We start from the raw sequence: 23762 nt of genomic DNA, 5'->3' as shown, positions 1-23762 counted from the left end.
AGACAACTTGATTTGACTAAATTCCCCTGTGGTGTTTTACAGTGCAATAAACACGTTTATCAATAAGGATCTTGTAAGAGAGCTTTGAGATCCACCGTGTGATGTGTTTATTTGACATGAGACACCCCCCTTCCTCTGAGATGCACGGGGGCTTTGAAGTTCACGAAACAAAACAACGTGGCTGACTCACTCCCTCCCACTCCCGGTTCATCCACTGTTAAAGGGAACAAAAGACTCCGTCGCCATATCAAATTAGTTAAAAAGGAGTAGGGTTTGTCCACCTCTCATATCTGTTGCAACACTTAAGTTGTGCTCGCTTCCTTCTCCAGTCTGCCTCCCTGCTGGGTTTCATCATGCACAGTGTGTCACAAGGCAGCATTGCTGTGGTGATTAAGCCAGAGAACTTTGGGAGTTGATTTGGAGCCGGTACAGTAATTGTGGTGATGTGAATAGGCTCATTTGGTGGAGGAAAAAAAAAGAAAGAAGCAAATCCCCAGGTTGTGACCACAGTTACTCAAAATAGAGCCGAAGGAGCTGTGAGAAGTGTCTGTTTGTTAGCTTTCTTGTCCCAATAGATCACCTCAATCGACTAAACTGGAGTAAGTTTAAAACAACAGCAGCAGAATGATGGTTTGGTGTTTAAAACGGGCTGTAATGGCCTTTCGTTTAGTTTCATAAAGTGCTGAGGGCACTTCACTGGTGTAGCCCACTTGTTCCCTCATCTCTAATATTCCCCCCACTCCACGTCGAAGCGACAAAACAGACACACACTCGCGCGCGCACACACACGCACACACAGAGTTTGTGTTTGATATGAGGGAGGTGACAGACAGTGAAGCCCTGGCCCTGGAGAGCAGAGCGGAGTGGCTCTCCAGCAGGGACGCTGACGTTCACACTTAAATGCTTTAATAGGACTAAAGTAGACAAAGGCCGCCAGTGACGCAGTTGGAGCTATAATGGGCTTGCCACATTGCAGGTTTACTGGACCCTGCCTATTGGACAGAGCTATTTCCAATCCCACAATCCCTCATCAGCCCCAGGAAGCTAGTTATAAATAAAAAGTGTAGGTTAATCGCTGCTAACATGTCCTGGTCAAATGTCTCTGTTATGTTAGTAGGGCAAGTTGACTAGGCTCCTTGAAGAAGATACTAATTATGAGAAATTAACAGATTTTTGTATGTTTGTAAGACAAATTCAGTGGAGATCATTCCGTAAAAAAAAACACAAAAGACGTCTGGATATAAATAACACTAATCCAGGCGTGAATCATCAGCATTAAATGGCAAAAATAGTCTCTAGGTTTGCAAAATTTTTATGGTGTAATAGTGGAAATCCAAGCAACAGGAACATTGCAAAATAAGTCGTGACCTCGCTGTTTTAGTACATGGTCAAGATGCAGACAAAATCACATTATCATGCCATTAGAAATAGAGATTCCTTTGTCATGATAATTGTCATTCATGTGACAGCAGCACTTCCTCTTTTGATCAATTATGCCTGAGCCTATGATGAGGCCGGCCTACAGGGTCAGAGCTCGCCTGTCTGACAGATACTGTGACAGATGGAGCTCTGGGTCTTTAGCCATCATTACCTTGGACTTGAAGGCTTGTTATTGCTCACACACAAAAAAAACACGCACATCTTATCCAGCATGGAAGCCGGCACTAATTCACAGGGATCAGGAGTTTGTACAATCTGTAATTTAAACTCTCATTTTAGAGTTTTTCTCAAATAAAAATCATTTTTGGTACTTTTGATATCAAAAAGTAAATTATTTATTTGAGTTTTGTTATAATAAAGAGATAATTCTGGAGTGAAAGAAAGTGCATACACAGTTCCTGATGTCTGTTTATTAGCAATCGAGTCACACAACATGCGTCGTACATCAGCCTAGGATTTGTTTTGCGTCTGGGGGTGAGCCTGCAAGCTGTGCATTTCCTCCTCGGCTTCTTGGTTGCGCAGCGATAAAAGGATTGAGGGGTTAAATGTTTGTCCAGCTGAAACAACACAGTAAAACTCCTTCTCTGTGTCTCTGTAGCCCAGTCGTCAGAGCTCAGGACCTAAAAATAGCCGTGCTGGCTCCACGCCCCTGGCTGGGGGACAGGTCAAATTATGAAGGAAGATGAAAAATTTAAAGGCACAGGCTGCTTGGCCACAAACCCAGCCCTGCATCAGTGGTCAGATACAACATTTGACTTGGCTTTCATGGAGTCAGATTATATTAACTAAGAGTCTCGTGATATTATTGTGGAAAGGTCCTGCTATATGTAGCTGCTCGGTTGTCAGAAGTCCTGTGTATGTATTTAGACTGTAGTGTTTTCTTTAAGCATCAAACAGTATCTAAGGTATTTCAAGGGAAAGGGATTTGCAATCCGGGGAAGTGTTCTTGACACAGTTTGAGAGTTTATGTAATTACGATCATGCTGTTATGGCATCTTACAGTTGGCTTCCTTGGCTGCTTGAAAGCATGCTTCCTGAGTCGCAGCACTGCCCTGGATACACACTGAACCCCGCACATATACTGTGCTAATGCAGCGAGGTCACACTCTGCATCTTAAATGAACGCCGCGTTCATTTGGTGTCTCGCTTGTCTTAACACATCCTGTTGGGTTTTTGTCACACATGCTGCTCGAGCCCAATTGCGCGAGTGTTTTGGTTGTGTTCGATGAACATATACCATTGTGGGTATCTGTGCTGTTTTTTGCTGAAATTGAAGAAACACACAAAAGGCAAGCGAAAGCCTTTAACGTGGCGTCTTGATGCGAAGTTTGTGTCTCTTTTCAAGGCAAAACAGGATCATTCCAGCCATGTAGCCTACCTGAGAACAAAATGAAGACATAAATAGAGTGAGTGAGGGAGACTGGTTCAACAAATCAGAAAGAGACACAGAGAAAGAGAGAGAGAGAGAGAGAGAGAGAGAGGAATCAAGCCTCCATCTGCAGAGAGGGAGTCAGGAGACATGCCTTCTGGCAGGAGCTGAAGAAGACAGCTGTGTTTGGTGTGGTATTTTTAAACGCATCAATGCTGCTCCAATCCCTGCGCCTCGCCTGACCTATTTTTAGCCAGGGCTGGCCATTGTTCTATTTCTGTCACCTGTGGGCCACGCAGTTGTTGATTCACATGCAAATGAAGCTTGCTCCCTCCCCGGCTTTGCATTGCTGCCTGTGCGAGGTGCTCAGTACACAGTGCGCAGCTTTCCTAGCAACTCACAATTTTTTCTCTCAGACACTTTGCTGAGGAGAGGACAGAAAGGAAAAAAAAAAACCCAGCACAGACCGGAGAGAAATAGAAAAAGGCAGAGAGGCAGATAAGAAAAAGAAGCCGGACTTGCCATCTTCCTCTTGTATTAGTGTTTGGACCAGACTGAGGCAGGCAGGGCACCCGGGAGAGTACAGCAGCCCTGCGGAGAGAGAGAGAGAGTGTGTTCAGCTTGTGTTATTGCTCCACAGTGAGAGTAGTTTCTCAGAGGAGGAGGCAAGAGGAAGAGGGAGAGAGTTTGCCTGTTGTCGTGGTCTCTCCCCTGAGTGGCTGAGGGGTGGCTCTTGGTGACAGGAAACGCAAAGCTGGCGATGAGACCTGAGCGCTGAGTGGAGTATGCTGCAGACGATTTACGAGGGCGAGTCAAGTTTCTCCACAACAGAAGGGCGCGTTGGACACCAGCAGCTCCTCAACCAGAGCAAGATGCACAACGTGAACAACTCAGGTGATCTCATAGCTTCCCGGCGTCTCTGCTCCTGTTGAGGGAATCTTGTTTTCCGAGCCTCTCTCTGTCTCTCTCCCTCTCTCTTTTTATCTCTAAATCTACTTCTCAGCTATTTTTCTTACATCCTCTGTGCCTCTCGTGCACACGTTCGCTCTCTCTCACTCCCAACTCTTCAGCCGGTCTCTCATTCTGTGCGAAAAAAGAGAAGTCAAAGCTTCTCAGCTCAGCAGCGTGGTAGGACCGGCCACTTCTTCCTGAATTGAGGTATTTACTCTTGTGATGCAGCTTTTATGAATTGTGCTTGAAACATGTTTCTGTCTAGAGGATGTTTTTGAGTTTAAAAAGTGCTGGACTAATACGAGGAAACGTGTTCACCCTGTTCCCATGCTCCAGTTGCCTGGAATGAGTCACTGTGAACATGACAGGGGATGTTGTGTTTTTGCGAGCTTCCATGTCAGCGTGCACTTTTCAGGGAACAGGAGGGAACTGTGACAGAAATACCGAGGGGACATGCGAAAAGGTTTCTCTCAGGATATTTACCACAGACATCGACTGTTTCTATTTTTGACCTGACAATTGAATAGAAGAGTACACGGCTGACATCAGTATGAGTAACGTCTATTCACTGCATTGACTCAAGATGAGTCACACCTTATTTGCTTTGATTTCTTTCTCTTTTTTTGATCTGCATGTTCCTATTGATGAAATGCAAAAGTTGTCTTTGGGCTTTAGCTCAGAGTTGAGGCGTTGTTGCTCTGTGAGAACATTGTCATGTGGGTTTGCTGGGAAATGTGTCATGACCAAGTGTGGATTAAGTCATGCGAGTGCTTAATTTACTGCAAAAAGAAATATAGTTGGGTGTTCACTACGTCTAGAAATAGCCGAGATGAGGATGTGGAACAATTTTAGCAAACTGTTGCTTGTACATTTAAGGCTTTTGACACACTCGCAGCAAAATAAATGTTAATAAAACTGCCTTCCATCCAGAGGCAGTGGGATAAACGTGAGGGGATTTAAAAATAAGACGGGAGCATGACAGAGGGATGACACATTCCACGTCTGTCAATAGAGCAGGTTATTTGACTATCAGGCTACAAGAGCAGGGCTTTTCTTCTCCTTTTGTCTTAGCGGCTTGCGAGCCAAACAACAGATATACCGAGCGCCTGAATTCGGGCTCCTTGCTTATTCTGTGGGTCAGCTATTCTTAGGTGAGTTATTTTCAGCTTATGGCATTAGCCTGCTAAGATTAGGCGTCTGTGCGTTATCATTCCATCTCGGCATGGTCCTGATATAACAGCGGTTTAGAAGAGATATTTATAGAGAATTCTGTCATTTGCGTGTTTAATTTGTTCTTTCCACTTGATAGTAAATCACCTGACAGTGACTAACAGTGTCTGTCTGTAAAACGCTGTTCCAGGGTTTACTGGGTGACATGTAAGAGCTGCTCCACTCCCTGCTGTTTCTTTCTTTCTTTTTTTTTTTTTTACTTGTTTAATGTTAAAAGATAATTAATATAGATGCTGAAGTGGCCATCTAAACAGATCGTATGCGAGTTGTTTTCCAAACTTCTTGACCTTTTGCATGATACTCTACTTCTCTGCTGCTATGTTTCAAGTGGATCAGCAAAATAAAAGCACGCATAATCACGTTTTTATTTTGATTAGTGCCATCTGAGAAGAACGCTCCTCACATGGGCTCTCAAACAAGGAGAAACTAATTAGTTTCCCCCCCAAGTGCGGAACATCATGCACAAAATATCAATAGGGACCTTTCAGACAACAACAATGCTGCACCTTTCAAGTCCACTTGTCTGAATCCTGTATCTATTCAAGTTGCCTCACCATGTGTATTTGAAGTGCTCACTGCAAAAGAGAAATGGCACAAAAGATGTAGGATTTTTAATTAAAAATCACCCATTACAAACATGAAGTGGCTTTTTATTTTAGAACTTCGTAGGAAAACGGTACAACAAACAGCAACATTTCCTTCTGTTTTTAACTTATTTTGTCAGACATGCTTTTCCTCTAGTTGGAGTGTTTGCTGTGGCTCAATGAATTAAAAGAACTGACTCTTGCTGATTGATTTATTAGGAATTTCATTGATTATATGACCTACTGCCAGCCAGTGCTGCTCATAGAGATATATATCGCCAAGCATTCGCCGGGTTTTCTATGTTCTGCTGATGTTGTTTTGCATGTTGTTGTTGTTGTTGTTTTCGTGAGGTGGTCTGACTGGACAGGAGGCGACTGGACTCCTGGCTCCCCTCAGCGAAAGGCCTCGTGGTGGCTCGGCTCGGTTCTCTTTGTTAGTAGATAGCTTGCAAACCGCAGCTCTGGCTCAGCTGCAAGGACGAGCCTGAGTCTTAAAAATAAAGACCTGTTTCCTGCTTTAGACATGCCAGCTGCTCAAAATAACAAGGCACTTAATGAGAGATCCAGCACCACATTGCAGTCCCAAGCATCAGCTTATTTTTGCCCTCAAACATCTTCTGTATCTCTGGTTCTATTTATACAGTCAGACAGGGAATTTAGATCAGCAACCATCTCTGTTTCACACTAAATGCTCACAACATACATGTTTGAAGTCTAGCAGACAGTTCTGACATCATGTTTTTTGCCCCAAACTGGCAAATCGGGATTTAAATATACACTAAATATATTGATTTATGGTCAGTTTGGGTGAATTTTATCTTAGCCTCATGGTTCAGCGGAAAACAAATGGCCATTGTGAGGTTGTACTGCAGGAAAATTGCATTGATTTACATCGATTTGATTCTTTTCTGCCTTGACCGTGAATTATATTATTCTCAACATTCCTGATTTAAGTGTTTTGTTTTGCTAATTTAACTATTGCAAAACTGTAACTGTAATTTCAGCATCATATAATGAAATATTTCAATGTTTTTGACGCTACATGTTTTATTTGTGCTGTTGTTTTAACTGAAAAACACACTAAGCCCAAAGGCCTAAAAAAGCACTTATGTAAATTTTTTTAATAACAAATTAAAATGTTAATTTGTTTTTTAACACTTTCCCATCACACTAAACACAATCTGCTCTGTCTGCTCTGTATTACAGCAGCATTTATGTGTTTTTTCCCTTTATAAAAAGGAAATCTTAATATGCAGTCTTATTTGGTAACACCGAAAGGTGCCTTGAGGTGCAAGCTCACTTGTGAAGGTGTAAGAATAGTTGAACTATATATATTCAGGAGGTAATGTTTACAATATTAATAGCGCTCACTTTTGTAGTTGGTGTATATGCTGTCAAGATAAACTGGTGAAGTGTCAAGATGTTCTTTAAAACCCCAACATGAGCCTTATTAGTTTGGTAATATTTAGACATGAATGTGTTTCGGAGTCCTCACGAGTGATAGTAGCATCACTGTTGGTGTGTTTCTCCGTCTGCAACGATGGGAAGCCTGCTAATGTGGCCAGAGGCAAAAGAAGAAAAAAAAAGAAGACAGCCATCCAACATCTCAAATTAAGGCTGTGATTGTCACTCTAACCACCACCACGGCTAATGAGAGGCAGATCGGTTATAGAAATAAACACTTTGGGGACAGTGGCGGTGCGACGCTGCAGTGGGAGCGTGGTCACAGGCCATGAGTCACCCTATCCCCCCTTGGCAGGCCCTCCACAGGGAGGAATTTGGGCATGGGGCTGGGTGCTTGTTGCTCCCTTGTGCTAAAAACAAATTTGGGAGCTGTCATTCATAAATCTCCTGTTTACCAGCGCCGACAGGCACTTGTGTGCACTTTCCACCAATGAAGACTTTCACCCGAAAAGACACTCGTATCAGCGGGTCATGATTGCCATAGTACAACTGAACCAGATGCTCTTCTTTGCGAGCAATCGTGTCAAAAAATGACCCGAAAGTTACATAAATGTGACACTGCGCGTTATATTTTTGCCCGTGTTAAATTGAGCAAGGGGGCCTCACAACTGTGACAGTCTTTCGCACATTGCCTATATTAAGACCCAGCTCAGAAAAGCATTTATATTTAGCCCTAGTTACTGGTGGTTCCGTATTCTCCTCTGCCTCGGGAGTATTTTTGTGATACAGAAACAGCAGATTTCAGTTATGGTCGTTTCAGGCTGCATTTTACTTAAATATATCGGCCGTAGACATAGATTTAAAGTATTCTGTGGTTGAGAACTGGCGTATATCTGTGTTTCAATCAGCGCAGAGAATAGAGTCTATATGTAAGTTGTGGATTATACATTATACAAGTTGGAGCTTCGGTGCGGCTAGAACAATGCCTGCCTACCTTTAGGACCTTATTATCTCCCCTCAACATTGTCACTCCGTTCAGTGTTATTCTCGCCGACACGGTGGACAGAGAACAGACAAGAATAGAACAGGCACATGAGGCTGTTGTGGTTTCCTCAAGGGCCATTTCATACAGCCTTGGTTATCAAAGGTGGCTTAAGCTTTCACACTCCTCCTCCTCGTCTTCTTCCTCCTCCTCCTCCTCCCCCCATTTCTCTTCCCATCCCGTTAAACCACTGTCTGCGATTTTTCTGATGGAGGCTCAGCTTGACGGGCTGATCAAAGTGGAGATCCTTAATGCCACTCACAGTGAGGGCACAGAATGAAATATGAGATTAATTAGATATCACAGTGGTGAATTCTCTCAGGCAGCAGGTGTTTTATTTTTTTTTCTTGTTGCTATATTTAGGTCCATTAGGCAAAAGTAAGGCTGTCTGACTCTCTGAGCCCTTCAATGGTTCACAGGTTCACGGCTGCTCTTGGAACAGTGCCCGCTACAAAAGAGTCCTTTGTCAAGTACTTACAAGCTAAGATTAATATTCCCTGTCAGGAGAGAAGGTTCTGTTCTACAGGTGCCTGTTCTCTGCGCCTGCTGAGCCGCTGCCCTCCTCTGTCATTTGATTGGTGCTGTTTTTAGAACACAGAGAGGAAAATTACAGCACAGGAGTCCCCTCTAGCTGTCTTCACTTTTTGAACACGCTTTAAGACAACTTATCGCTTAGCCGCCGATCCTCTACAGAGAGCCTGTCTGCGTGTTGGAGGGGTTTTGTAACTCTTCCTCTCCATCTCTCTGCTGGGGACTCCTTTCTTATATAAGAGCTGAAAAAAAGCTGATATAATAGTCAACATGTCACATTGCCACTGTAGGCAGGAGATGACATGCAGTGAGACTCGATATCTGCAGAATGGGGAGACATAATTACGTCGCCAGCGTTGCCATGGCAGCGGCAAGTTAGGGTGGTGGATACTAGGGTGTGGGGGTTGTCACAGACCAGGATTGCGCCACTTGCTTTTATGTTGCTATTTATAATCATCACCGCCGCATACACATGGAATGGTGGCAATGAAAAACAGGCTACATGACAAAACAAATGGGCGCCACCGAGCTTCACAGCATCAGTGAGCACGAGGGCACTGCTTCCTAATTGATGGCTACTGTAGGAGGACGCTGGTTCTTTAAGATTTTACTGGCGTTTTCCTCCCAGTTTATGAGCTTAATGAACAACAGCACCAGGACAGGATTATTTACACGAACACATGAAGTGCAACTTGTCAGCTTTGCTTCCGGAGAACAGGTGGCGTAGCAACATTGCCTGCATTTGTTCTCTCAGATGTGACCCTTGAGAAGATTAAGGCAATGAATGCACTCAATAAGTCTCCCTCAAGCCACTGGAATTTTAAGTAGGTTTGAATATTTCTCCGGTCTCAAAATGGAAGAGATATTATACAGTCTGGACAATGCATATCCTCCCTTGAATGTCACACCATGATCAGCATAACTAACACGTCTGTTTTTCCAAGGATTTGGCATTTCTGTTTTAATATATCCTCTGCTTTTAATATCTAAAATTAATTCACAGATGTGATTCTTTAAAAAAAAGTGCCTAATGAAGGAAGCTGATAAATGTAGTGGGATGGATTAAAACAAAATCATAGCAAGGACAAGTAAAATATTGTACAATCACTAATCATCCTCTATGGAATAGAGATGAAGTAGCCCTGTCTCCTGTGTTCTTAACTGGCAATCGATTTTCTCTGTGGAACAGGCTATATATAGAGCTCGGAGACCAAAGGGATGCCCTCTCACTTTGTATCTGGCAATTACTTATAATAGAGGCAGTTCCTAGCAATGCACACATAGCAGCATCTGCACTCAAGAAAAGGAGAAGACCACAGGAACATGAATTCCCAAACCCATGCGTTTTCATAATCTCCTTTGCCGTACATTATTTATCTTAAGTAGGGATATCTGCATGATGTTCTGATGTTGACAGGGAGAAGGACTCTGTTTATTTATTTAGCCAACGGTGGGAAGACAGGATTTATGTAAATACTTTAAATGACCGCTCTTAACATTTCGTGCCAAATGTCCATTGAGGTTCCTACTGTATATAGCTGCTCCCTGTGGACTCCACACTGCCGGATGTGATCCCGTGTTTGTTTATAGAAACTATTATAATTACAGGTTTCTGAGGATCATGGGAGAGAAAAAGATGTGCTCTCACTTTTGAACCTTTTTTAGTCTGTCTAAAGTATCTTTTTTTGTCCTCTTTCACTCTTGACATATTTTCTTCTGCAAAATCATGCAGATATGATACACGGGCACATTTGTTTGCATGGTTTGAATTGGTAAAGGTGCAATTAGGGGACTAACAAATCTCTTCTCCATTTTCTGGACCACAGTGGATATTAAGCCAGACGTGCCATTGGCTGTGGAGCCTTTATCTCCTTTGGACCTGCGCACAGATCTGAGGATGCTGGGGCCAGGCTCGGACCCAGGACTGTGGGAGAGGCAGCTGCAGCAGGAGCTGCTCCTCATACAGAAGCAGCAGCAAATCCAGAAGCAGCTGCTAATCAGCGAGTTCCAGAAGCAGCATGAAAAGCTGACCCGTCAGCATCAGGCTCAGCTCCAGGAGCATCTCAAGGTTAGCATCGCACCCGAGCACTTCGCATGGAGGACAGCGCAGCAGCATGGCGGCACAGCGCAGCACAAAACAACAGAACACAACACAGCAGGCGTAGATCAGTAGAAAACTGTATAGCTCAGGACAACATCACAAAGTGCAGAAAGAGGAGAAACAACTCAGCACAGCAAGGCAGAGTGTAGAGTAATACATTACGGCTCAGCGTGAGTTTTGTTTTCACAGTCGAGCACAGAATTGTCCATCACAGCAAAGAAGCAGAAATTAGAGTTTTCAGAAGAGCTGCTGTCATTTTAAAAGTGTGTTTATCAGTTGTGCTCCCTTCATGCTGATATGAGGCCCGCATGTTTCCCAGCTTCAGCAGGAGCTCCAGGCCATGAAACAGCAGCAGGAACTTGCAGAGAAGGAGCGTCGTTTGGAGCAGCAGCAGAACCAGCAGGAGAAGGAGCAGGAGAGGCATCGGCGAGAGCAGCATGTTTCCAGCCTGAGCCTCCGGGGCAAGGAGCGCTCCCGAGAGAGTAAGAGCTCGACACCGTCAACGTCACGATCAGGAGCTGAACTTAAAAGATAGGAAAAAAGAGCGCCGAAAGCAAAAGCAAACATGAAGCTATAAAATTTACCCCTCAACCTTTTCAATCATTTTATGAAAGCATAACCTCAGCAGTAGGGCCTGAGTGAAATCTGCATATAACAGCTGAATATGAACCCACTGAGACAATACTCCCGCATATTCCCTTTGGGCCATACACGAGTTCTGTTATGATCATTATTACCAGAATAATAGCCTTCAAGTCATGTGGCAGCATTGCCTTTGTAAGCGTGCATAATGTAGCCATGTTTTATTGTAATAATTGCTTTATATACACACTGCTGGGCTGCAAAGATTACCTTGGCTTGATGTTAAATTGTTTATTTAGATTTCAATTATCTGTTGTAACTACTCATACTGGAGTCCATTTTAGTCGACTTATTAAATGTAAATGTATTCACAATACCAAACATCATCAGTAAGCAACAAGCATCAGCTCACATGAACATATTTTCCTCTTTGGTCGGAGTGAGCACACAAAATAAAATGCTGTTTTAGTCTGAGGTGACATCTTTAAAGATGTGCAAGCATGAAAATCAGTTTTTTGCTTGTTCTGTGCAGCAGCCCTTTAAGACCACCTCTTTTGTATTCAGCAGGACTAATGGTATTCTCGTTCAGATCACATTTGGCACTAAAGTGGTTAAAAATTCATGGAAAGTATATTGTTCTTACTGCGTAGGACAATGCAATTACTATTCATAAGGAGGACAAACTGTTCTGATTTCATGTCGCTGGCTTGCAGATATAAGATTTCTCAATATTAGATCCTGGAGGCAACAAGACAGTCTGAAGATAACAAGAAATATACAACGAAATAGTGATGATGGTGCTTAACCGCTAAGCAGCACATGCAAGTGGTGACATCAAGTTGGCTGGTGACATTTAAGCTTCGAATTTAGGAGAAAATGTCTTTCAATAGCGCAATGAAAATAGTGCCAGATATAGTGTTTCATTTCTGTTTTTACCTTATAGCTAATAATAGACCAGATTTATGACTTTGTCAAGTCAGGTAATTTGAAACTGCACCCTGCAACTGTAACCTTTCTGCAGCATCACTGTAACACAAACTATTATCATCAACCACTAGGGGGAGATCTTCCTACATAAGTTTGGCAGCTCAGGAAAGTAGAGAAAAGTCAATCAAAGGAGATTATAAAGACAGAAATAGAGATTTAAGGGCTTCCGGAGAGTTTTGAATTCAAGGAAAACACTTGAGGAGGCTAAAATTAGAGGTTGTTTGTTATGTAGGCAATTATATGTGGTGAGTCATTGCCCTCTAGGGTGACCCCAATCCCTGCGCTTCTGTCTTTTGGTCTCACAGGTGCTGTGGCCAGTACCGAGGTGAAGCAGAAACTCCAAGAGTTTCTGCTGAGTAAATCAGCGAAGGATCCTACCAGCAACGGAATGAATCATTCTTTCATTCACCACCCAAAACTCTGGTATACGTAAGTAGAGAGCGTTTGATAAAAAATACTACATTTAACATCACACATTAACATCATCTACACTGTGAGATTATATTGCCATCTGAAACTTGATTTCTTCTCGTGTTATCAGGACTTCCCACCACACGTCACTGGACCAAAGCTCTCCACCTCTGGGCGGCACATCCCCCACCTGCCAGTATACTCTGCCATCACCCATAGAGAGCAAGGACGACTTCCCCTTGAGGAAGACAGGTTAGATAATTTGCACACAGCACGAGAATAAAAATGCAAATGCTCACATATGTAATCTTCATTCTGAATCTAAACACACACACGCACACACAGCTAGATTAAAGTTTGCTATTTTGCATTTACTAAGCTGGGCTATCAATACAATGAGAGCTTATATGACCCTTATCAGTCCAGAGGTGGGTATACCCATGGAGTATTTCCTGAGGTTTGCTGTTGACCTGCTAATAACATCAGTTAGGCTCACTGTGACCCCTGCCCTGCTCCTCATTCCTCCAGGGCTCAACACAAAACTTTCCTAAGAGGTGACGCACGCCAGAAATTCAGCTTATTGTAAAACGCAGCAGTCGAGCAGCACAGCTTAATGTCATGTTTTCGCTCTGCAAGTTTAACTTTTAATTGCTGTTATTTGTACTAAAATTACCTTAAAAAATGAGCCACATTTGTCCCCACGTTACACAAATAAACCAAGTCTTCTTTGAAACTGTTTAGTGGTAAATGGCAGAATTAAGGGAGATTAATTTCTCCTGAGTTATGGACTTTAAAAACAATTTTGAAACGACGCAGGTTCCCACCGAAAAGCAGCTCAGGTTTGTTGGTTTAAAGTTGGAGGCAGCCCTTTGGGGACGGCTATGTAAATAAGAATAATTCCTCCCTCTTTTGGTTTGCACGACCGCAAGAGCTTGCCAGACTGAAAAACTTCATAATTCTGCAGTGAGGTCACCAAATTATATTATGCTCTTTTCCCCTCTGTGTCTCTTTTAATTACATTGGAAAACAATTATGCTTGTTGAGTTATTTAACTACAGGTCTGTCATGTTGTGTGTGTACACAGTGTAGAGATCAGGCGCAGGAATTATATCTTGTAAAATAAAGTCGAACAAATATTAGAAAGGTAAACGAAAGCTTTGGGGGATTTTATTTATTTATGGATTACATAATCTTGCAGAGCCATGCCACCTTCAGAAGAGAGGAATATCTCCTCTAAATGTATGTTTGCGTCTTTAGGGCACAGTTTTAGATCCACAAGGTGAGGGAAATAACTGTTTATGGTGGCATTGTTTGGCTTTCAGTGTGAATACAAAAAGGCAGGTTTAAACTCCTCATTTCTGTGCCTGAATCTCTCGCACTGATAAAACCATTTCTTGCCCTTTTGGATTCCTGAATCTATATGTGGTCATTTCCTGCTCGGGCCTTTCTCCCCCACTTCCCGTCTGTCTTCATTAAAGTCCTCAGAGAGCTTGGCACGCGAGGGGGGACACACAAAGGTAGTGTTGTTCCCTCCACCGCCGGCTGTCACCGATAGCTGATTGGCAGGTGTTGCCGGCTTCGGACTGGCACAGGCAGGATGAACCTCGACAGGACTGTTTGCTTAAGCAAAGATAGCTCTCTGAAAACAAAGTGGAGATGACTCGAATGCTCCGTGTTCGACTCCCCGCGGCTTCACGTGGCCAGAGGGCCGAGCAGCATCTTTTTCTGGTTGACTTTGAGGTTCACAATGAGGTTTATGATGTACATGTGATATATGCTTGTAATAACTTTCTAATCAGTAGGTGTCTTCTAAAATTGAAAATATGAACTTGGCATCTAATTCAAGTGAGCTTTATGCATTTACAAACCATTGTCACACGCAAAAATAAACTCCTAAAGGTGTGTTTTAAGAAACCACCAAGATGAACTTGATCCCCAGCTGAAATTTTGCTTTTTAACCCTCTGAACCCCAAACAGTTTGCAGGGGTCTTTTTGCTTCCAGCACATTTTCTTTACTGTTGGCAAATTTTTACTGGAATATAAAGTTCTGCAGCTCTATAGAAACAGTACAACAGTGGGTAGAAGGAGAGAGAACTACAAATTGTCTTCTGTATAGGATAATACAGTTATAATACCATAAATAATTATAAAAAGGAAAAAATCAAGTTGGGATGAACATGCACAAGATTTTGAAGTGTCCACAAGTGTTACAAACACTGAAAAAAGATAACTTTACATACTATAGATATTTTAATACTTCTATGCCTGTCTTCTGTCTGCTTTGTGTAAACACAGCCTGCAGTGCAGCCGAGTTCAGTCGAAAACTTTTAGAATTTTTGTTACGTAGCTGTTGATTGTAGCTAAGTCAGTCATGGCTTCACAGTTATGCTGGGAAGTGCAGCATTTTTTGTTTTTTACAGGTTCTGTTCAGACCAAATTATTTATTTTTGCCGATTTTTTAAATAATAAGTATAGAATGAAATGATCGTGATGAAATCTAAGGATTTTAAGCTTAATTTGGTTTGGTTCTCTGATGGAATGTCAGGTCACAGAAGAAAGCTTCTGTTTCAAAACTGAAATGTGATGATTCTTTGCTATAAATTATGTGATTTTGGTGATTTTTATGAAAAGATGATACGCCTTTCATATCCACTGGGCTCATATTTAGTATATGCAGCTATAGTAGCACCTGGCAGCCTATAAAGAGTACAAATTCACAATGAGCAGGGACAACTGTTTCCTCTCTGAATCAGTAAGTCTCTGTTAGAGAAGCAATCTGTGCTTTGATCTCTACTGTCAGGCGCCCTGTTAATCGCTACATCATCGTCTTTATGTCACTCAAGCAAAAAGTGGTTTAAAGAATTTTACGCGACTAACTTGTTTATTCGCTATATATCCTCTTTGTTTCAGTTCCTGCGACTAGAATAGAGTCGACCGAGGGCACGCGATAGTCTGTGGCAAGAATAGTTGCAGCTTAGCAGTAAGAAGTGCAACACCCTCTCTGGTCTTGACCCAGTTTCCAAATGTGTGCATTCAGCAGGTGCAGGAAAGATTTTCAAAAATAATCCTGCAAAGGTAAAACTGTAAAGCCCGAGGCATATCAAAGCGAAGTTTGTGCGGAGACTCCCTTTGTCGAGAATACAATCAGATCTTGTGTATGAAAAGCATTAATGATGGGGAATTAAGCCGCAGATTTGGCGTCTAAACTGTAAGAGGATGTAGCTTTAGTTTAAAAGTTTGTGAAAAAAATGGGCTGTAATGTTTTTCCTATTCAGCATTAAGCAAGAATGTCAGCGAAATGCATAGCAGGCTGCCGTATAAACAGAACACACACCTCAGCTTTCCACAGGGCCATCTGTGCAGATCCAGGCTCTAATGGACACAGTGACAGCATAGTTAAAAATTCTGATTAAGTGGAGATAACACACAAGGAGATTGATTTATGACTGCAGTACATTGCAGGCATCAGTGTATGAAGTGACCCAGGTGTTCAGGCGATATGGTTTGCCGCTGCCATCGTTGCCTCCTGTTGCACCTTGCATCAGGACTCTTTTTTTTTTCCCCATGGAGACCAGCGAGAAAGTGTTTGTTCCCGTGCTGCTGTCTAGCGTTCCCGTGGCGACCAATTGGGATGCGTAGCTTGGTGGCAGCAGCGTGTAAAAATAGAAAGCAATCAAGGCAGCAGGGCGTGAAGCAGATTCATACGACTCCCAACAGCGTTTTCTCTCCATTTATCTCTCCTGCCTCCTTTCTTCCTCCCTCGCTCTCTTTCATTCTACCTCACACCCACAGGATTAGAGGTCTGTGCCACGTATTAGGGAAGAGGGTTTTTGCTACTTTTGACAAAAGCCAGAAATAGCAGCATCTGGCCCACTCTCCGAGCTGTGCCCCCATCTCCGTTCCCTCTCCTCCTCCCTGCAGCGTTCCCACGTCACCGCCGCACTTCGTATAGCTTGTATGTTGTACACATCGCAAAAAGGGCCTATTTAATTATTGATCAGCGCTAAATAATTGAAACAGGTTGGCTATTGTGTAACAGCGGGTTTACATAACTTCAATACAGCTTTGTGCTCTGGCTTTCGGTCAAAAGACCAGCTTATCTATTCTGCTTGTTTATTTGAGTGTGCAAACCTCACTGTGGGATTCCATGTGTAAAGTCTCTGATGGGAAGTCTATACGAGACATGACCGCATGAGTCACAGTGACTAGACAGGAGCACGGTTCAACAGTCTCACACTAAAGCATTAACTTGCATTCATTATACTGACTTGAAAATGAATTTGCTGCTTTGACTCGACCTCTAGACTTGCATTATGAATTTTTTTATTGCTGATGTATAGCACAGTATGTGCTGCACATAATAAAATCAGTGGTGTTGCCCCCTTTTAAACAAAAGTTTGCAAAAAACTCTTTAGAATTATTTAAATGCCCCTTTTCATTGTAAAGTGAGCATTTATTTGCAAAAAATCTCATTTCAAATCTATTCTATAGGTGTTGATTTGCACCTCAGAATACGTTTTATCCCCAAATTGAATTGAAAATAATAACAAAAAACTGATGTCTTACTATATTGACTGATTTGTCCAAGATTTAAGTTCAGTTTTGTTGCTTCTTTTGATATTGTCATCTTTTAGGCGTAAAGATCAAAAGAAGCAACAAAATTGAATAAAATCTTTAACAAGTACAGTAATACAGTAAGACATCATATAGGTTTTAGTTCAATTTTGTTGCTATTTGATATTTGCTTCTTTGGAATTTTGTTGCTTTTTTTTTAATATTTGCACCAAAAAGATGACAATAATCAATCGTATGCAACAATGTTAGAATGCAATATCGATGAACCCCTGTTATCACAAGTTTAAGAGTCAATAAATAATCTAAAGTGAGACAAAATGTGTATTTTAAAGCTTGAAAGCAATAAGCCTACTGTAAAAGATATCACATCAGCGTTTTTAGTTGACACTGAGGGAGTAGATTTGTAAGTCTGGATCGTTTCAGGCCAGGCCGTGTGTGACTGAATGTGTTCGGACTGCGTATTCGGGTATCTCTGGTTTGCATTAGGAGGAGGTGGGGTGCGGGGAGCGCCTGAAACATCTGCCATGTTTTTGTGTTAGTTTAACTGTTGCTACTGTATCAGACTGTGGTCACCAGGGCGGCAGGTAGCGGACTATTTCACTTAGAGCCTGTGTGTTGCTCAACCTAATTTAGTCCAGATGAGGTGGAAATGGGCCCAATCCTGACTCATTTAATTTATCTGAAACCTGCTCGGAACTTCACTGAATCTGAAATTGTAACATGTTCGATGCTGATTTATAGTCTCTTTGTTGTGCTTTTAGTTTATGGTATTGCTATTTCCTTTGATTAGCTGAAACGATGTATAAAACCCGACTGATTAACTCTGAAAATCGTCACAGATTGCATAACTCGTCTCCATTTTATGAGACGTCTTTATCGTCCATAGAACTGAAACTTACAGAAAATTCGTCTTTTGTGTTTTTTTAGCCTCTGAGCCCAACCTAAAGGTACGATCCAGACTGAAGCAGAAGGTGGCAGAGAGGAGAAGCAGCCCGATGCTGAAGAGAAGAGAGGGAAACATCATAACTCCCTACAAGAAGAGGGCCCTGGAGCTAATGGGTACGCAACATAGCTAACCACATGTTGCATTTTCTTCTTTTTCTGTTACAACACTCATGAAAATTTACCCCATATTGTATTATTACATAGCTGCACACTAATGAGTCATTTTGCAATGCAGTATCACATAATGGTCGTTGCACTTTGACGTACAAAAAAGACCATTGTAATCATGCAGCCATAACCATACACATTAAACTGTTGCGAGGCTGCAGCTGTTATGCCAAGTGTCTTTCTGTGCATTGTGTGTGTGTGTGTGTGTGTGTGTGTGTGTGTAGAGCGTGAGCATGCATACTGTGTCTAAACTCCTTGATGTTTCGTAGACTCGACGCCCACAAACAGTGCCCCTGGCTCTGGCCCCAGCTCTCCCATAGGGGCCTCCAGTGCCTTGGGGGCTGAAAACGGACCCTCGTCTCTGCCTACTACCACAAAAACTGAGGTAAGTTTAGAAAATCGCCATTGATTTGCCAAAAAAATAAAATAAAATTGAAGCAGTAAGCTTAGTTCTGCGTGCGGATGATTTGAATATCAAAACATTCATTTTAATGTCAGGGCACTAAAAGCCCGCCTGCCCTTCTGCTTGCAGCTATAAAAACAGCCAGTTGTCCTGCGTCTGTTACACTCCAGTGAAAATGACTTCCCACACTGACATTAAATAGGCACAGCTTGACCCACATGTCTGATTACCCCAAGTCTGCTTTTATTAGATGACACCACGCAGGAAAATATATTCAATTGGCGTCAAAATGCAGAATGTATTTGATTTTTTTTCTCCTTCCAGATGTGCTGTTTAATCACATTCATACTTTTTTCTTTTTTTAAAGCAAGAAAAAAAGATCTGTAGTTTGGCTGTGTGTTGCTGTTGGCTTGTCATTGTGTCTCTGTCATTGGCCTGGCTGGGAGCCTGCGCTGAGTCGTTCTGAGGCGTTTCCCAATAGATTCATGGCTGAGTTGCTGACCAGAGCTCCCCTTAGACTGAGCTCACAAAGCAGACCATTATAGAGTGTGGCAGATATGACACATCTCCGAACAATCTCAAACAGAACAGCTGTGTTTTCCTTAACCATCGCTGTTTACTCTCCCAGGGACCTCCAGTGACACAGGGAAGAGGAAAGACGCCCTGACATCGGGGCTGAAAGTTGGGGCTTGGGGCGACAGGCAAACTGTGGATTTTAATTGATATCCCAGGCGCTGGTAGCCGAAGACACCCACATGCTAACAACATAAACACACAGGATTGCTATTGTATCGGGCCCAAGCTGAGGCTCTCATGAAAGTCGCCGGTGGACTGTGGGGGCTGCTTGTGGACCTCATGCCTGTTGCAAAAGCAAGGCGTGTTTGTGCACCGTTACATTAGGTATCCTTTTTCAGAGGGAACGGGTCCCTCGGGTCAAATACGGGCCGGATATCCACATACAGGTCACTGAGTACTGGTAGGGGTTGGAAGGATAAACATGGCTGTTCCAAAACCACATGCTGGTCGGCTGCTCTGCTGGGTACAGGAAGTATGCCCCAGTGCTGATGTTCTCTGAGAGAGTAGCCCGAGGGTGGGGACCGGGGAGCAGCGACTGAAGAACTGAGGATGGAGCGGTAGATTTAGAGGTTTGCAGTGCTTATAATAGCGTATCGTCCTCACTGGTGCCATTCTAGGAAACTTCTGCAGCCTGTTTCGTTTTTATATCATCTATCATAAAAGCTTTCTGCTCGCAGCGAGGTGTGCTGTTGTTCGTCATAGCGCGTTAACGTTTATGCCACTGCTCGTGTTGCCTTTTGAAATTGTCCATAGTGGATTCCTAAATCTGCCACCTCCTCTTAAATCTGCCTCTGCCCTGTGTGTTTGATGTAGAGATGGCCTTCCCAGCCGAGATTATTCCGACCTGAGGGCTCCGTGTCCATGCTGAGCTTATACACCTCGCCCTCCTTACCCAACATCTCCCTGGGACTTTCAACTGCATCCTCACCCATCAGTGTGAGTACAAACTTGCATTAAAACAGCGTAGTCGTGCAGCTTTTCAACTCAGCCTGAGTCTGCAAGTCGCAAAACCGGTCATCAGTGGCAGTAGGGGTTCTCAGGTCACTGACCTGCGGCCCCAAATGATTTTATCGACCTTAGATAAATATTGTTCTGCAGTGTCTTGTGTCAGGCATGCTCTTATCCTCCCCTATTACCTCATTCATCACAGCCTTTAAAAAGTCCACTCAAGTGCAACTCCTGATAACATAGCACATGATATATCATCTTTTAGCTCTCTGGCACATTCCACAGAGGCCTCCTCGTAAGCTTCTAACCATTGATGCTCTCTGATTTCGGCTTTATCTCAAATTTGTCACTACAAGAACCAATTTTCATTCATAAAGAACAGCTGACATTATTGAATTTGGCTTGTTAAATAAATTATTACGCTGCCAGTTCTAGTGAACAGCATGTGCAGTTAGTTTACAGTCTTTTCTCTTCTCTCAGGCTGCTATGGGGTTGAAAGACAGATCAACAGAAATTAAGCATGGGCTGCCCGGGCACCTGCTGGGCCCCGTGCCCCTTCATACGGGCCTGGAGTCCAAAGTGAGCCCCAGTCACCAGGCTCTGCTCCAACACCTCCTCCAGAAGGAGCAAATGAGGCAGCAGAAGATGCTCTCCTCTGGTAAGACTTTACTTAATCTCAACTGTTTTGTGTTGCACTGAAGACACTTACACTAATCTTTTTTTTGTTTTATCTGAAGGCCAAGGCTCCATGTCGTCCCACCCTCAGTCCCCTCTGGCCATGAAGGATCGCCACTCCAGCAGTCGCCCCAAACTACCCAAACACCGGCCCTTGAACAGAACCCAGTCGGCGCCGCTGCCCCAGAACACGCTCGCCCAGCTTGTCATCCAGCAGCAACACCAGCACTTCCTGGAGAAACAGAAACAGTACCAGCAGCAGATCCACATAAATAAGGTATTGTGCTGGTCATCAGTATTCACACACACAGGGGAGGATTTTGACTTTCAAATAGCTTTTCGCAGCATTCTGTATTCCTTTTTAGGTCTCGCGAGGTCTCATTTTCCTGCGGGGAGTCTGATTTAATCATTTTAAGCGCACAAACGCTGATCTATTTTTAGCCTTTTGCAAAAGCATCCTTGGCAGCTCAAGTTTACAGACCTCGGCCGTAGTCTGCTCTTCCCTGGTGTTATTTCTGCAAAGCAAAGAACTTCTGCCTCACTTCAAATGGGGAAAAAAATCCTTCCCCTGGACTAATTCTGTTATCATAGCTTAAGGCATCAGTGGTGTTCACATGCTAACTCTGTGAAATTCAATTCATCTAAGTTCAAATGAAGAAAAAGTGCCCATAATGCATTTTGTTCCTCTGTGGCAATATTTGTGTTTCTGTAAGCTGGCCGAGGTGACCTCGCTATACACAGACTGTAATTATTCTGGTGAGGGACGTGTGTGAGGTGGCAGACACAGTGAAAGGCAGCATTGTGTGAGCTCACATACTGATGTGTCCCAACGCTGGGCCCTGAAAGAGCCATGGGAGCCATAGAACAACTCATACCTCGAAGTAATAAAAAGCACAAAGCACCGCGAGTGATTCTTGAGCCTTACAGTGCAGAACTTTAACAGTTTCTGTTTGATTTCCGCCTTAACAGTAAAAATAACCAACACGTGTCTGCGCCGGGCAGCTCAAATTAGTTTTAATATCATCTGTAATTATTTAAAAGTACTCCGAAGCTGATTCGATTTGAAAAGAGCTTTGGAATAATAGCGGCATCTTGTCTGGAAACACGTGAACAGGCCCTGCTCTGATCACTCAGGCCAATGAGATCGCGAATAAAGCCTCTTTAAGTGGAGGTTATAAATGGCCACTAATCAGGGATGAGCCCTCAGTGTTTTTGAGAGGGATCTCCGAAACATTGCCCTAATTAATTTCCTAGCAGTGGCTTGTCTACGGTTGTTTTTAAACGTCCTTCAGTGCCAGCAACAGTAGGGGGCACTAATGGAAATTTACAAGAGCTTAGGGATTTTAGGAAGAGGTATGAACAGTGTTTACTAATGCCTAAGCTAAGGAGGCTAATTCTTATAGCTGAAGGGATATTTATAAAAGGCCTAGATTCTGTAGACTGTAATGTTGTTGGTTACCAGCTGTCAATGGGAAGACACTTCTGTGTCTGTTCTTGGAGCCCTCTTGTGGTCAAATAATCATATCAGGGCACCATTAGTTGGATGGAGGAGGAATGAAATATCCCTCTGAACTAAATATCCTGCAAATATTTGCAATTAATTTCTAAATTAACTCTCCTAAACTGTATTTTTCTCCCTGTGAAAGCAATATATTCTGCTATTTCTGACACTTGTAGGTGCAACATCCTACTCTAATTGATTGAAATATTTTGCAGGAACAAACATAGATGTGGTAAAAATCTGTATTGTTGCATGATGTGCTCATACATTGTGTCAGTACAGAGGACACTGACTCAGTCTGATGAAGCTGAATCACATCTGCTCTGTTGAAATCGTCTTCCCTAAACCTATGTAGTAACATTCTCCCCACACTGGAATTCCTGTACCAGTGTTTGTGCAATATAACCTCAGTTTTTCTTGGGGAAAAACACGATTTACAATAGGCAAGCCCTGGCACATTCTGATCTGTATTTTATAAAGCATGCCAGTAGCAGTAATCCACTTACCTGGCCCAGGCAGGCAGGAACAATGGCTAATCTGCTCTTAAACCTTCTAAACTGTAGTTTCCCAAAGCCACCAGCCAGAAACAACTCAATTTGTCACATTGTTGAAGTTACAGTGGCAGATCGTAGTAGATACAGCTTTTTGTTTGCAGTTGTCGGTGTAAATGGGGCATTTAATGCAGGATTTTGTATCTTTTCCAAGTTCTAAAGTCTAAACCTGTTTTGTTTCAGTTAAAGAAAAACACTTTGTTTAGCCAAACACAGAGTGGATTTGGCAACATGTAATACAGTTCATGTTGTTTCTTGGGATTTATTAAGTAGCCTGACAATAAGTTATTGACAAATTTGATCTAAGTTGATGTGAATATGACTCATGAGGAGCCTATTTATGCAGTAAATGTAAGTTGTCAATATTTCATTAATATATGTAAAATAACTTAATATCTCAGTACAATTGCCAGCATGATCTATTCTAGCCTTATTTTAGCTTCCTTGTTTTATTTCAGAATTACATTGTACTTATATCTTAATGTTTTTCTATTTTCTAGGCACTGTGTTTCTTATGTTATGTAATTTATTTTTCTGAGCAATATCTGCCTCGAGCAATTACTTTGGGATTAATGAAGTTTTATACTGTTTTATCCTAGTAACAAAGAATAAACAGATTTTTTTATTTGATTTTAAAAAAGGACTGATTTTGCTTAATGTAGCTTGAAAACAGCAGGAAAAAAAATCCCCTAAAAGGTGTTATTACATGATTATAAAAAAGTGAACGAATCCTTCTACTACTCCAACTTGTCGTATAAACCTCCAATTGTCATTCTTCTTGCTTTGCT

General features: G+C 42.6%; 1 protein-coding gene across 6 annotated transcripts in view; it reads left to right on the top strand.

Annotated features, from left to right (window-relative positions):
- Positions 1-23762, top strand: part of hdac9b (histone deacetylase 9b) — a 42145-nt gene that overhangs the window by 16482 nt on the left and 1901 nt on the right. For 2 of the 6 annotated variants that reach the window (XM_051956653.1, XM_051956654.1), the window contains 9 exons: positions 10378-10619; positions 10972-11136; positions 12520-12650; positions 12763-12884; positions 18135-18266; positions 18590-18705; positions 20113-20235; positions 20728-20905; positions 20985-21199. In XM_051956653.1, coding sequence (XP_051812613.1) covers positions 10378-10619; positions 10972-11136; positions 12520-12650; positions 12763-12884; positions 18135-18266; positions 18590-18705; positions 20113-20235; positions 20728-20905; positions 20985-21199 — 1424 coding nt within the window. Of the gene's footprint in view, positions 1-2939; positions 3704-3723; positions 3968-4198; positions 4224-10377; positions 10620-10971; positions 11137-12519; positions 12651-12762; positions 12885-18134; positions 18267-18589; positions 18706-20112; positions 20236-20727; positions 20906-20984; positions 21200-23762 lie in introns of those variants that run through there. The other 4 variants (XM_022194517.2, XM_051956651.1, XM_051956655.1 and 1 more) reach the window with 4 other exon arrangements.

The sequence above is a fragment of the Acanthochromis polyacanthus genome, chromosome 12 (genome assembly GCF_021347895.1).
Source record: "Acanthochromis polyacanthus isolate Apoly-LR-REF ecotype Palm Island chromosome 12, KAUST_Apoly_ChrSc, whole genome shotgun sequence".
NCBI classification, from domain to species: Eukaryota; Metazoa; Chordata; class Actinopteri; family Pomacentridae; genus Acanthochromis; species Acanthochromis polyacanthus.
This window is presented reverse-complemented; position numbering and strand designations above follow the sequence as displayed.